The following is a 15,608-nucleotide window of genomic DNA, read 5'->3' on the forward strand; positions in this document are numbered from 1 at the left end:
GTATGTATGCCACATTTTATTTACTCGTCTGTTACTAATGGCCATGTTGTTTCTATCTTTCGGCTATTGTGAATGATACTATTAACATTAAATCTTTTTTGAGTATATATCTAGAAGTGGAATTGCTGGGTCATATGGTAATTCTATGTTTCACTTTTTGGAGGAAATGCCAAAGTTTTTAACAATGGCTGCACCACTTTACATTCCCCACAAGGCATGAGTTCCAATTTTTCCATATCCTTGCCAACACTTTTTCTTTTAATTGCCATTCTAATAAGTGTGAAGTGGCACCTCATTGTGATTCAGGTTTTACTTTTCTTACTACTAGAAAGAGTCAAATTTGCAATCTCTCTTCAATAGATGCATATATTTTTAGTTTTGGTCCTAGTGGCTCATTGTTTTTTGACCCACTTCTAAATTTATACCACAGATTCTCAACAAGGGGTGATTTTCATTCTCAGTCCTCCTTCCTGGGGACATTGGCAACAAATGGAGACCTTTTGGGTTGTCACAACTGAAGGAGGGATGGTACTGGCATCTAGTGGGTAGAAGCCACGGATGCTGCCGCACAACCCTACAAGGTACGGGACAGCCTCCTGCAACAATTTGGCCTCAAATGCCAATAGTGCCAAGGTGGACAGACCCGGGGTTACAGCATCTTGTCATATTTCATGTACCTTTATAAAGTGTCTTCAATCCTTCAGGAATGAAGCAGAATATATAGTGAACTACTGTTTCTGAAGTAAACAATGTTAACATTGTGATAAAGATGCAGAAAGCATATCTTTCTTTTCACAATAGCATATTCAAATTACATATTTGAATATACTTATTGGCTTAGTTGCTAATCCAATCACATAAAATATAATGTGGGATAAAAATATCGCTATTAATATTTTCAAAAAGTTAGCATATTCCTGAAGGAAACAGCAAATCTAGATATCTTGCCTTTCATTAAATTGAAAAATGTCACGTACCAGGCTCTCTGTCTGGCACTAATTATACATGGGTGGACCAGGTGGACATGGTCCCTGTACTCATGGAACACAAACCTCACTAATGAATAGGTGATGTTAGGCCAAGCATTGTTAATAGTGTTTTGATGCCTCTCCCCTTTTCAGTTGAACAGTTTAAGGAAACAGAAATTCTTATAAAATGAAAAACTTTAATAATTGTTTAAAGCAAAGGCACAAGTAAACATATCAGGTTATCATACAATGTTACAATAAGAAATTCCAACAGTAAAATGAAAAACATTATAATTTTGCATCTCTATAGTATATCTAACGTATTATTCTATCATCTTTTCTTTGGAGTGAAAAGAGAGGATAGGTAGATCAATGGATGTGATGTAAAAAGTTGGATTATAAATAGCATCCACTCCACTTTTAACCAGGAATTTTAATTTCAGGAGAATGAATTAAATTAAAATTAATTAGTTTTAAAAACTTACTGTTTTGTTAATGATAGAGCAGCAATAACTTTCAGGCTAAAGCACACTGTTTTAATAAAGTAAATCCTTGATTTCATAAAATGTTAGCTGTTGACGTCTGGTACCACACAATAATTAAGCTGGCATGAAAGGGCTTTACCGAAACACAATTCATATACTTATTTTACTTTAAATCTGAAAATGATAGTGTATTATGTAAAAAAAGATAAAGGAGAATATGGAACCAATTCATTTCTTATGCTGTTAGAAATAAAACACTTAAAAAGGTCTAGACCTTGTTTTCAAAGGCACTATCTGGAGAGCAACAAGCTGGATCACGCTCACAGCTAAGTTGTTGTTTTTTTTCCTTCCAAACTAGCTTGCCAGTTAATTGAAACTTGATGTCTCAATTAGTCATCAAACATTGAGTACCTAGTATCAATAGGTACTCAATAGGAAGGATAGAAATTGTGTAATGTATATCTTTGCTTTTTTCAGGAAGAAAAACATTTATCATTGATTCTTGAAAGGCTGTTGAAATATTGGCTTGATCTAAAAGTTGTTTCATCACCTCAATGTGATTTCCATTTTTTTCAGGTCACCTATAGCTTCTACGTTAAGCGTGTCAGCCTAGATGGCAACACCACCGGAAGGTAACTATCCTAAGAGAGTATTTGTGTGTGTTTGTTATTTATTCTATTCACTTATTCCTCCCCTGAATGTTCTCCAGCTCTGAGTGTTTAACTTAACATTTAAATGACACAAAATATCAGGGATTAAATAAAATCTATCAAGAGAACACTTTCCAATACCTCAGAAGTCTTAATTTGAATGTCAAATCAGGGCATAGTACCTTGTTCATCCTAAAAACCAGGAAGATTCTAAACCCTTCAATGGAGTATTTGAATCAAAGCTCTTGAATGAGACAATTGTTGTTTTTAGTTTTTCCATTGTCCAAATTACAAGAATATCAATGGATTAAGGTTTACTTACCATGATTCTTTTAACACCTAATTCCTAACCAGAAAACAGTAAATAGGAAATTCTCTAAGAATATCTTTCAAATTTAGAACTCAAACATGATTCTGGAAAGATGTAATATCGGCTCACTTAAGCATACCCTAAAGGTCAACATGCCTGCTTGAAAGAGCAGTGATGGCATTCTGGAATTCTTCCCTTTCTTTCTCCATTTCCAAAGGTAGAGATGTCCTTCCACATTTGTCTTTGGCATCAAAGACTTCATAATACAAAATAGCTGGAACATTTTCCATTTTGAATAGTTATGAGTTTAAGATCCACTAGGAAATTTTAGTCTCCCAAACCATTAGTTCAACAGCAAAAGCAAATAGTTTGATCTTCTACTGAGACAAACTTAACATGTAAACTTATATTTTAGAGGGTCTGCAAACTTTTTCTCTAAAGTGCCAGATAGTAGATTTTTAGGCTGTTTGTGCCCTATGGTCTCTGTTGTAACTACTCAACTCTGCCATGGTAGCACAAAAGCAGCCATAAATAATATGTAAATGGATAAGCACTGGGTAAGCTATAGTAATATTTTATTTATCAGTACTGAATTTCATAGAATTTTCATGTGACACAAAATATTATCCTTTTGATTTTCCCCCCAACTATTTAAAAATTAAAAACCACTCTTAGCTTGTGGGTCATGTAAAAACAAGAAGCTGGCTGGAATAGCCTCATGGACTATTATTGCTGACCCTTGGTCTAGATCAATAGATTTCTTATTGTGGGGGTGAAAGCAATTGTGCGGCCATGATTCATCTCATTTTACCTGGGCATCAACAGCCTCTAGGCTGACAGTAATGAACCCCAAAAGAGAATCTTAAAAGCACCAGTCAGACAATTCTAGTAGACGATTCTAGTAGAGCTGGGCAGAGTTTATGAGTGTTGATACATCTATACACAGATATAGATCTATATAAATTCAGGAAACATATTTAAATCACATTAATTGTCAGAATAGCAGAGAATTCAGAAATTCATTAGCTGAACCTTTTCAACTTGGTGTCCGAGAGATCTTGATTAAGATTTTGGCTCTGCTACTTAATAACTTGTAACCACAGGTAAATTACTTAACCACTAGAATTTAACCTGATGATATGGACACAACAGGCATATTTTCAATTTTGTTTCTCAAGCAAACAACTACAAAGGGCTTGCTGGAAAAGCCTAGTCCATTATGTACCATAAAGCTTAACTTCTGGCTTTAGACACAAAACGATTTTATCTTTTCTATTCCATTCTGTCATATAATTTTTTTTTGCATGCAACATATTGTGCAAAATTGTACCTCCATATATACTGAATTCAACTTTCCTCTTATCCTTGAAGGCTATTTTTTCACAGGCTGCTGATGAAAATGGAAGTGGAAAGCATCCAGTTAACACACTCTTGTTATCTTTATGTAATCTAAGTGTAATTTGGTGTTTCCACCAATTTATCAATGACAGGCATTCAGGTTTCCAAGAAAAAATGTCTAGACGATAAAAAGGAAGAATTGGTAGGAAAGAATTCTTATGGCTTTATCTATGGATTAACTAGAGAATCTGAAGATAATGTTCATAGATTATTTGCAGATATAATTTTTGTATATCTTGGACCTCAGTCCATTGCTTAAATTATATTAAGTAGATATTAGCACTAAGTAATATGTGCTATAACCTCTTTAATCATGAAAAATTTGCTATATACACATGAAGTAAAATATGTCACCAATAGTGTTTTTGAACAAGCATTAGTTCACTTATGAATCTGCTAGTGTTGAATGCTAAGCAAAATACTAAAGCTATTAAAATATTAGTGTTTGGTTTTATTTTCAATTTTCTTTTAACCTAGTATTTACAGAAGTCCTGTTAGAATGCTAAAGGCAGTCATTTTGCAACATGTACATTCTCCATATAAAATGATATTCAATGTGGGTGATGTAGATTTATAAATACGTACAAAACCCCAATTTATTTATAGTTAACCTACTACTTTGACCAGTAGGCAACACATGGAAGCATCATATGAACATAAAAATTAGAAATTAAAACAAAATTTAAAACTCTCAAGACAGATGACCAATCATTTGTGTTTGTAAAATTATATGGGGGGGAAAAAAGGCTTTGTATTTGGGACCTTTCAGTGGCCCACTACTAAAGCAGTAATTTTAACTGAAAAACCAAAATTCAAAAACCAAAAACACTCTACCAACACAAAAACACAAGATAAATTAGATGTATATGTTGGTCAAATGTTTGTAGACAGCTGCCCTGGAAACAAATTGATAAGTATGCAATTTATTGAATTAGCATGAAATACTGCACTAGAGCAGTTTTGTCTGAAGAAAATTCAATTTTCCATAGTTCTGAACTTCAAAATGCTTCCCACATATAAATTGCATTTCCTAAACAAGAAACATTAATATTCAGTAATACTGTTAGAACCTTATTTTTCCCATTAACCATATTCCAGTCTACTTTATGGCAATGGTAAGTCAGTGGTGCAGATTTGGCAAAGATAAAAAGGCATAAGACTGTAAAATATATATATATATATATGTATATATGTATATACATATGTACATATGAAACAGATATGTTCCCAAAACCCTTAATCATATGACAACTGATCCCTTAAAAAACTCCACAGTCTAGGTCACAGTGATGGTCAGACAGTGGTTGAGTATGACTCTCTTCTTGGGGGCTGCTCCTTTCGAGCCACTTGGTTGCTGTCTCTGGTCTCCAACACACTGTCTTCTGTTTCGCTTTCACTACCATCTGCTACAGCGGGGTCCAAAGACATCGGGCCAGATTTTCTGTGCAAAGGAAAACCAACGCTACTTTCCCGTAAGGAATTATCCATAAAATCTTCATCAGAGGAATGGAATGATTCATCATCTCCTATTAAATGGTTGACAATGTGGATTCCATCAAAAGGAGGCTGGCCTGAGAAGACCCTCTGGCCTTTTAGGCACCTGAGCTGTCAAAACAAAATCCAAGTTAATATACTCAACTAGGGGAAACATATACACCAAGAAAGCAAACGTTTAAGAAAGAAGACACCTTGTTGTGTTGTTTTTTTTTTTTTTGGCATTTCTAGATAAAATAGTAACCACCAATTTTTATGTGCCTCCTATGCGTTACGTAATGGGTTTGTAACTTGTTATTTTAATTGAATTATCACACAGTCCTATGTGGTAGATTTCATCAACCTCATTTCAGAGATTAGGAAATAGGAACTCAGGTAGAGTAACTTGCTGTGGACACATAGCTAATAGCAAAATTTAGATTCAAACTGAACCGTCATTATATTAGAGATAATATCATGAACTCCATGTACCCATCACCCAATTTCAACAACTAACATCATGGACAATCCTGTTACATGATACCCCTCCTGTCCCTGGATTACTTTGAGGTAAATCCCAGACATTCTATCAGTTTACTTTGTAAATATTTCAGCATGCACCTCTAGAAGATGTGGACTTTAAGACCATACTCTGAACTGTCACATACACTGCCTCAAGAGCATGTCCCCATAATAATGAAAATCATTTACAAATAATGAACATTTGCTATGAGTCTCCATCCTATTATAATATCCCAAAGACCACCAAACCACTACCATTCACTCAGGGCAGGAATGTTTCTTCCCACTAATGAGATTTCTTTCTTCATGGGAGGAATGCCAATAGTATATAATTTTGCCTTCTCTCCCCTACTCCTCCTCAGGGAGAAGGAACAACTTCTCTCATGAGGGAATAGGGGAGAGGAATGGCATGTATTGCTCAGCTATTGCTCTTCTCTTTCCACCTTTCAGAACCAGGTTCTGGCTATCCCAGGAGTTTCACATGGCCAGACCTTCATGTGGACATCATATGCTACCTGTTACTGGGTGGGCAAGTCTGACTAATTCTAGAGTTCAGCAATGAAAATCCCATTGTTGTCACAAATCTAAACCACATTCTCCAAAACCAGCTTTTTCAGGATTAAAGGTGACTTCTTTCTATCATCTCCCACTTCTTTGCCTAAGTTACCTTAAACTTCCAAACCGACTGCCATGGATACTACCACTTCTACTAGCATGTAATTGAGACATCAGCCCTGTCGTCCTCAAGAGCTTAGGTTTTAAATAGAAAATTTAATTTTGATATTGTCACTTGTTTAATTTCTCTTACACACCATGAATTTTCTCCTACAATAGAGCAGAAGGGCTAAAAACAAAACAACCAAACAATAATTGAGAAAAACTAATTACCAAACTCTACTTTGACTTGCAAGAATTTGGCTGAAATAGATCCCATGCCTCCTTCCCTTATCATTACTATTAACCTTCAACTTTGTTTCTCAGGGACAAATTCCTGGTCACTCACTATCTTTCAAATCTTAAGATAAAGCTTGTGTGAAATATTCAGGAAATATTACATATACTTTCAAAACTAACGGTTCTGAAAGTAAAGACATTACGGCCTTGCCATACACCTGCCAGCTTTCCTGACAGACTTCCAGGAAGAAGTGAAGAAACGTCAGCACTTTCCTGCTGGTGTGTGAACAACGGGAAACAAGAAGGATGCTGAGACTCGTACAGTGATGTCTGCCTCAGGCAAACCTTCAACCATAAAGAAATCCCTATGCCCTGGGCCAAGGGAACAAAAGTACAGTGAGGTACAATGTAATTTAAGTAACACCGTCTCCCTTGGCAGAACAGAAAGGATCTAAACTCGGAGTTGAAATTTTAGGGAAAGGGCACAGAGCACCACAAGGACGTCCCCATAGCTGTGATACCCACTGCATTACTACAACTGCCACGTTCTGATGCAACATCCTATCACCACATTGCAACACACGATTTATAGCTCCAAGTGTTAGATTAAGTCAGTTAATCTCTTCCTTTCTTTTCTTCCCAGATCCTTTTGAAGAAATAATACGGAACACGTGTTTTCCTTTTCCCTGGCTGTTACCAAAGGAGTAGGCAGGGGAACCACAACTTCCCAATTGTTTGGAAAGCTGTAGCTCTAACAAATTTTATTGCAATTGAAGAACTGCAGCCTCTTATCAGATGTAATAAGTGACCTCAAATATTACATAAAACTAACTCTAGGTGGAGGGTCATTTCCTCAATGTCAAAGGGGATGCAACTAAAGCTTCTTTGAGAAATGTATTCTAATAAAGAATAGCGATAACATAAAGGAATTTTGGAGAAGAAAAAGGTGAAGGTCAGGGACTCTCTGGTAAAGCGGAAGCTATCCCTTAGTTATCTCTTAGACCCAGGAGTGTGCACACTGGTTCTGAGAGGAAGGAGACCTGCATATGCCCTGAAAGGGGACATTTGCACAAGGAATTCCAGGGTACTGAGTACCCATAACGTGGTCTAGAAGGGGCTGAACTTTAGGTGAAGATGTCCTGGGGGACTCCTCATCCTGTGAAGAGAGGTTTGGCTAGAGGAAGGCCAAAAGTGGGCCCCTCTAACATGCAAAGTCTTGGGTGTCTGGATCTAAGAGCTGTACTGCTGATCCTATTACTAGACTTTTAGAAGCTAATAATATATAAACAACAACAAAAACCAATTTTCTCAACCCTACACTTTCCCCAGATATTATTATTATTATTGGTAGCACACTGAGATTAGCATATCTCAAAATATGGTCCACTGATCATCTCCATCAGGATAACCAAGGATGATTATTAAAAATGCAAAATCCGTACCCAGATCTAAGGAATCAAAATCCAGAGAGTGAAACATTTTTTTTAAAGTTTATTTATTACTTGTTTAAATAACCTGCACACTCAACATGGGGCTCAAACTCACAACCCTGAGATCAAGAGTCACAGGCTCCACTGACTGAGCCAGCCAGGTGCCCCAAGAGTGAAGCAATTTTACAAGCATCTCAGGAGATTGTGATACCTCAGTTTGAGAATCAGTGTGGTAGATCTTCTGTTCAAACCAAATGAGGCTGAGTCAGAAAGGAGTTGGTTGACCTGAAATGGAACTCTTATTCACAATAAAAGTGCTTCTGAACAAGGAACAACTGCCTGTGTGTGTCTAGTATGCAGAAATGGATACCATTTTCAGTAGTACGACCAAGCTGTTCGGAGCCAAATCTACTACTTGGTGGTTGAAACAAGGAGCAGTCTGTTGAAATGCCTTTTCCTGAAACTTTCTCCTGGTATAGGGTAGGATCCAGGATGTATATGTTCAAAAGACCCGAATAATTTTGATGCACGTCCCAGGGTATGGACCACTACTCTAGGCAACGTTTTGTTTGGTTGGCTTTGTTTGGTATCTCGTTTGAATCAATCATAGGATCAGGAATCTGACAAAAGCTATTGACTCTCTTTCTTGAAATGTACATATATATATACACACACACACACAAACACACACACGCACATACACACATACACACGCACATACTTTAGCATACCCTTCTGCAGCCCCTTGTCTTTTCTAATTTTGGTTAAAGACTGTTGGAACATCTTTATAAGGCAACAACAAAACAACTAAACTTTGTGAAATGCCAGTAACATACTCATATCATGAAAAAGATTTAAAAAGTATTTTTCTAGGTGAAATTAGACAGGTTTTAAAGTCATTGAATGTGACTGGAAGTACTTTTGAGATTCACCAAGGGAACAGAGGGACCAGGACTCTTTGGAATTTTAAGCAAAGAGACTCTTCTCTGGTGAATCTTGGGATTTCCCCAAAGAAGGGTCTCAGCTAGTTCATAGTCAACGAACCCTATCCAGGCATTCAGAACTTCCTGCCAGCTTTTTAAGTTCCCCAGGCCTAAAGTTTGAGCAGGGAGTCAAATATTTGAAAAATAAAATAAAATAAAATAAAAGCATCTAAGAGATGCTAGCCGGGGAAAAAAGGCAACGAGTAGGAAACAGACTATTGTTGAAAAGAAGACTCTTTAAATTAATCATTTATTTCCTGTGAAGAAACTGTAACCACGTAAAAAACAAACAAACAAACAAACAACAAAAAAACTCAGATAATCTAAGAGAGGGTCCAGACATAATTTTCTCTGACCTGAAAGACATGAGCTTTGAGAATGAAAAAGCCTTTCAAGTATCCATCACGAAGGGTAAAAGTAGACTTATATGATGGTACCTCACAATGAAATTTTAGGACACTAAGAACAAGAAAAGATAAGTATCCAGCCAAAACCAAAAATGTTTTATATAAAAAATTACAAATCACAATGATAGGGACACCTGGGTGGCTCAGTTGATTAAGCCTCTGCCTTCAGCTCAGGTCATGATCTCAGGGTCTTGGGATCGAGTCCCACGTCAGGCTCCTTGTTCAGCGGGCAGTCTACTTCTCCTCCTCCCTCTGCTGCTCCCCCTGCTTGTGCTCTCTCTGGTTCTATCTCAAATAAATAAATGAAATCTTAAAAAAAAAAAAAGAATGACAATGATATTAGACTTCTCAACTGTAAAGAGAGTAGAGCAAGGCCTTCAGAATTCTAAGAAAAAATTTCCAACATACATTTAAAAAACTGTAATTATCTTATTTAAAAAGATTTTAAATACAGGGGATAATTTAGTGGATTCCTGTGTTCTCATCACCTAGCTATGTAGAAGCAAACAAAAAAGGATTTTTATTTTTATGTTTTTTTCTCTTGATAAATATGATCACATTTATTTTCATAGCTTTTATTCTGCCACCGGAGTATTTGAGCATGTCTATCATATCCAGCCTTGGCCAGCATGGCCATTACACATTTTTCTCCATCATAATATGCACTATTATTGTCACCTTGTTTCTTTGATTACTGCTGGGATGGTTGAGATTTTTTCTTTTTATTCCACTATAGTTAACATATAGTATTGTATTAGTTTCGGGTGTACGATATAGTGATTCAACAGTTCTGCACGTCGCCCTGTGCTCATCATGACAAGTGCACTCCTTAATCCCCATCACCTGTTTCACCCATCCCTCCCACCCACCTCCCCTCTGGTAACCATCAGTTTGTTCTCTATAGTTAAGAGTCTATTTCTTGGTTTGTTTCTCTCTCTCTTGAAATATGGTTTTTAAATAACGTTAGCCTATTGAACTAGAAGATGTTTTAGAAACATAATACATAATCTAATTCTGTCCTTCGAATTATTTTATTCTCAAACATGAGTATGTAAAATAGTAAAAACGAGCTTATTGTGTGATAAAATGTTTCCTTCTAATGAGTGCCTTCTAGTTCTGTAACATTTAAAAATAACTTACTTTAGGTATTAAGTAGATTTGCCATTTTCCAAACATCAGTTAAAAGAGCCACAAACTACCACAGAGATGACCTCACACACTATTCAATTCAGTAGGTCACTCTGGAGTGCTTACTTTTGGGAGAATGTTGGTGATGTTAACAGCACCCTTTGACTTCCTAATCCTCTAGACCAGTAATTAATAGTGTTATGTATAAAGAACAACCTAAGATTATTGTTTTAAAAATATATAGATTCTTGGGCCCTCCTCTCAGACACCTGGATTCAGCAGGTAGGACTCAGGAATCAGTATTTTAAACAAGCACTCCAGGGAGTTCTGAATAGGATGATCCATAGATCACATGCTGAGAGACACTGCTCTAAATGGATCATATTTAGGGATTTACCATATTAGGATCATGTTAAGAAAATTTGGTAAGGATAAATAAATTTGAACTTAAGATGTTCTTGTTAATTTATTGCTGCCACCATCACACTGGCCACTGTTATATTTTAAAAATACAATGGCCTGGTATGGACACACAACTAACTCAGGGGGAAAAAAGCAAATAAAAAAACAGAAAACTATGAGGCTAATAAATATTTTAAGATATGACACCTTCACCATCTAATTTCAAATCTAGTTCCCATGAGGTGTTTCAGGGGATTCATCACTGAAGAACACCATCCAGTTTTAGATACTCAGCATCTCAGCTTATATCAAAGTGAGAAAACGTGTGTTTATAAAACAGAGTCAGAGCCTTCTCTTCTCCTCCTCCTAGCAAATGTCAACTTTCAAATTCAAACTTTATTCTGAGGATCAGCTTCATATTCAGGTGACAGACTATACCTTTTCAAGTATAACATGTCTAACCTTAGGACAATAGTTCTAGCTTTACAGCCCTTGATAGAAAAACTTTTTTTTTTTTTTTAAGGTTTACTTATTTATTTTATAGGAGAGGGAGGAAAGAGGGAGAGCGAGAGAGAGAAACTCTAACAGACTCTGCTGAGCCCGATGCAGCGCTCAATCTCAAGAGCCTGAGATCAGGACCAGCCAAGCCAAGGGCCAGTTGTTTAGCCAACTGTGCCACCCAGGCATTTGTAAGTAGCCTGATACTAAAGAGTAGATTCTGTATGATTCCATTTAAGTAGTTTTTAAAAACAGTTTAAAAACAAGCAAAAAAAGGAGAAAGATTTGGAGTTCAGTGATAGATAACACAAAGTTCATTAAACTTATTCTCCCTGCATTTGTGAACATTTGAAAATTTCCACAATAAAAAACATGCACATTAAAAAAATAAGGTCATCAATGAAATCTCTCAAAAATACTTCCAAATTCATTTGTAGCTGACCATTTGGATAAGCAGTAACACTCACCGTAACAAAACCCCCAAATAATCCAATGACAAAAAACCAAAAAAATAAAAACTGCTTCTTTTACATTTTAAAGTATTTCTTTTTTGTTTTCTGGTATTATTTTGATATTAATAGTTTAAAATATTAACACTTTAATAATTTTATAACATTTAATACATCAATAGGCATTAATACTTTCATAAACTTTAATACTGTATTTATTGATTGACACACATATATATTTGAGCTATTATTCATAGATAAGTTTTTTTCCAAGTTAAAGTGAATACTTAAAATCAGCACTGTCTGGATGGCTGCTGCACATATATTCTACCTCTTCTGTTAGCCTCTGATGATGGAGACTGTTTCTTAATCATTTTTGTATCCCAGAACTCAGCATTCTGACTTGGCAAGAGTGGGCACCTAATTTGAAATATAGACGAACTACATTGAAAGATAACAAGATTCTTGAGAAAGCCTTCTGGTACTAATTATTCATCCATCCTTTTTGAATAAGAATATTAATAAGAAGACAGGGGCACGCTAACATATAAGACTCCAATAATGTACTGTTTCTTACCTGATATGGACTGCTTCATCATGTTATGCATGAAGAGACAGAGTAAAGAAATAAAAACATATAGAAATTGTTTAAATAATACTTAAGATATTCTGACATACTCATTACAGCTTAAAGAGCTAACGAAATCTTACCCTCTCACTAGCTTCAAAGAGATTGGATTGTAAGATTTCTCTGCATGTATTTAACAATGCTGACCCAAAGAAAGTATTTAGTAATTTAGAAAAAGAAAGTGTTAAGATATTTTATAACTTATAAAGAATATAGCACAAGAGGCAGTATAGCTAATAAGAAAACAGGAAACTGTCATGTTCATAGTCTGATGAACGTAGGTTTTGACAGGAAATAGCAGAGTTTCTAACTGCATGATAGTAAAAATTCAAACACTAAAAACGTATTAAAACCTATTACAGCTATTTCACATAAAGATTATCAGTAAAATTTGAAAGCGGGGAGAAGAAACTGTGGGAATGAATATTCTGAAGGCCCAAAGGACTTCATAATCATTAAAGATACTCAAGTATTTAAAAAATTTCTCATTAGTCTACTTCATTAGCTAAACCTCTACAGGTTAAAAGTTTCTTTCATAAAACAGAGAAATGTTATAGCTTTAGAGATTTGTAGCCTCTAACTATAACTTCCTAATAAATATTAGTGAAATCTGTGCTGAGAAATTTGATCACCTGGGCTAGTGTCCATGTAGATAGAGTACACATGTTCTCTATGTGTTTGCTTTCTTCCAGTAATTATAGAACACTGGTAACTTGAAAAGGTCTGGGTTGATTTTTGCAGTTGATTTTAAAGAGACACAACAGGTTATCCTTCCTCAATTTTAATGTGTAGGGGTAACAGAATTAATAATAAACCCTTATATTTATATGAGGTTTTACAGTTAAAAGTGCTTCCATGCATATTATTTCAAGTTAAAAAAATTTTCCCCCATGTGTGACTGGAGGCTGAATTGTACAGACAACTACCACTTTCTGAGATTCAAAAGAATAAAAAGGGCTGCACTGAATATTCTGAAAGACATTCAGTCCACAACAAAGTGGAAAAAAGTCATCCACACACCAAAAAAACCCCTAACCAAATGAACTTTGATCACTACTAGACAGGGTTTAAACCATTTAAGTGAGTCATGTGATACCAAGAGAACTGCAAAACAGATGCAGTAAGTTTCCAAGACTGAGTCATATCAGATTATAAAAGCTCCTATTTGTACATTTGGGTTTATATAATCAATCTTTGTAAAACACTGAACTATGGCTGTTAAAGCTAAATGTAACATTTCTGTAAGTGATGTATAAGATATAAAATTTTAAATAACTACACATTATACTTTATATGAGAAGATGGACATAAAATTCAATAATCACAAAGATTTGTATTTCTAAGTTCTAGAGGCTTTGCTTTCTTTCTCCAAAGTATAATCGGTAATTTTGTTGAAATCCTTACATAACAGTTTTAATAGTTTTCTCAGTTCTCAAAATGTAAAAGGGAAATGATGTACTAAATTAATTCTCAATTATCGGCTTCTTTCAAAAATGAATTGTACACATGAGAAAGATTAAAACTAGCCATAAGCACACAAGCCAAAAGATTTCCAGTGAATCAGAACGGGAAACCAATAAAAGCAATCAATTGGAGGTCACGACTTTTTGATCATTGTATTACATAGACAGGAGCAAAAGTTCAGACCTAGAATACTTAAAAGTAGATTAAGTTGAAAAATTCAATAATTTTTTTGAAATAATATAAAATAGACAATGTTGAAAATGGTTCTGGCTTTAAGCTAAGTAAATTATTTTTAAAAAACAGATAAAGCACTTAACATTTAAAAAACATACAGATTCTGTGTTAATTGTATAAAATGCAATAGTTAAAACTAACGCTTTTAGAAGCAAAGAAAAAATATGTACCCACAATCATAAGTGAAAAAGGTGGAAAGGAAAGTCTGGCACTGAAGAAATTTATACTGTGCATTTGTTACTAGAGAAGGAGAGAAAGGGAAGAATTAAGTCATTTACAAAGAACTCTTAGTCTTTCTATAGTATATACTTAGATTTATCCAGTACACTACGGCAAACAAAATGAAACTGCATTGGACTCTTCCTGGCAGCTGACACGTCTTGATAAAATTGAAACCATTAACATTATTTAGAAGGTACTCTAATGTCAATGGTGATGAGGTTAGGAATATATGAGCTTCTATGTAAATTTATGACCAATTACAGGAAATAAATCACTTCACACTTGTTTCACTCTGAACTTTTAAAGCTACATCAAAGTACATTTCATTTGATTTAACCTTCAGCTGAAGCACTGAAAAAATTCAAATGTTTAGCAAAACATCCTCATCAAAACGAAGTACTTCTTTTCTATCTGGGTTGAACCGTTAAAAGGAATCATTCTTCTCTCTAAGGCTAAATCATATGTTTTATCAGTCTATCTAATTACCCAAATTTTAATCATTTATCTGATAAGGGACTTATATATCTAAAATATATAAAGAAGTCTTTATAAAAAGATAACCCAATTATGAAATGGGCAAAGGATCTGAGTAAATATCTCTCTAAAGAAGATACAGATGGCTAATAAGCATATGACAAAATGCCCAATATCATTAGCCACCAGGAAAACACAAATCGAAACCAAAATGAGATGACATTCATAGTTACTAGGATGGCTGTAACAAAAAGGAGAGATAATATCAAGTGCTGACAAGCATGTGGAGAAATTGGAACCCTCATACACAGCTGGTGGAAATGTAAAATGGTACAGCTGCTTTGGATAACAGTATGGCAGTTCTTCAAACGATTAAACATAGAGTGACAACATGACCCAGCAATTCCACTAGTAAGTAACATTCAAGACAAACGAAAACATACGGTCACAATGAAATTTGTACATGAATGCTTACATCAGCATTATTTATAACAGTCAAGAGGTGAAAACAACCCAAATGTCCATCAACCAATAAACAAATAACTAGAATGTGGTATACCCATTTGATGGAATATTATTAGGCAATAAA

The 15,608-nt window shown here is 35.1% G+C and overlaps 1 protein-coding gene across 6 annotated transcripts in view; it reads right to left on the reverse strand.

The window, feature by feature from the left end:
* Positions 1 to 1,145: 1,145 nt before the first annotated feature.
* EVI5 (ecotropic viral integration site 5) overlaps positions 1,146 to 15,608 on the reverse strand; it is a 190,663-nt gene continuing 176,200 nt past the window's right edge. For 4 of the 6 annotated variants that reach the window (XM_045801783.2, XM_087866105.1, XM_045801782.2 and 1 more), the window contains one exon: positions 1,146 to 5,416. In XM_045801783.2, the coding sequence (XP_045657739.1) occupies positions 5,105 to 5,416 (312 nt within the window). In that variant the 3' untranslated portion in view covers positions 1,146 to 5,104. The other 2 variants (XM_045801786.2, XM_087866106.1) reach the window with 2 other exon arrangements.

Source organism: Ursus americanus, chromosome 12 (assembly GCF_024610735.1).
Source record: "Ursus americanus isolate L20-20 chromosome 12, mUrsAme1.1.p, whole genome shotgun sequence".
NCBI classification, from domain to species: domain Eukaryota; kingdom Metazoa; phylum Chordata; class Mammalia; order Carnivora; family Ursidae; genus Ursus; species Ursus americanus.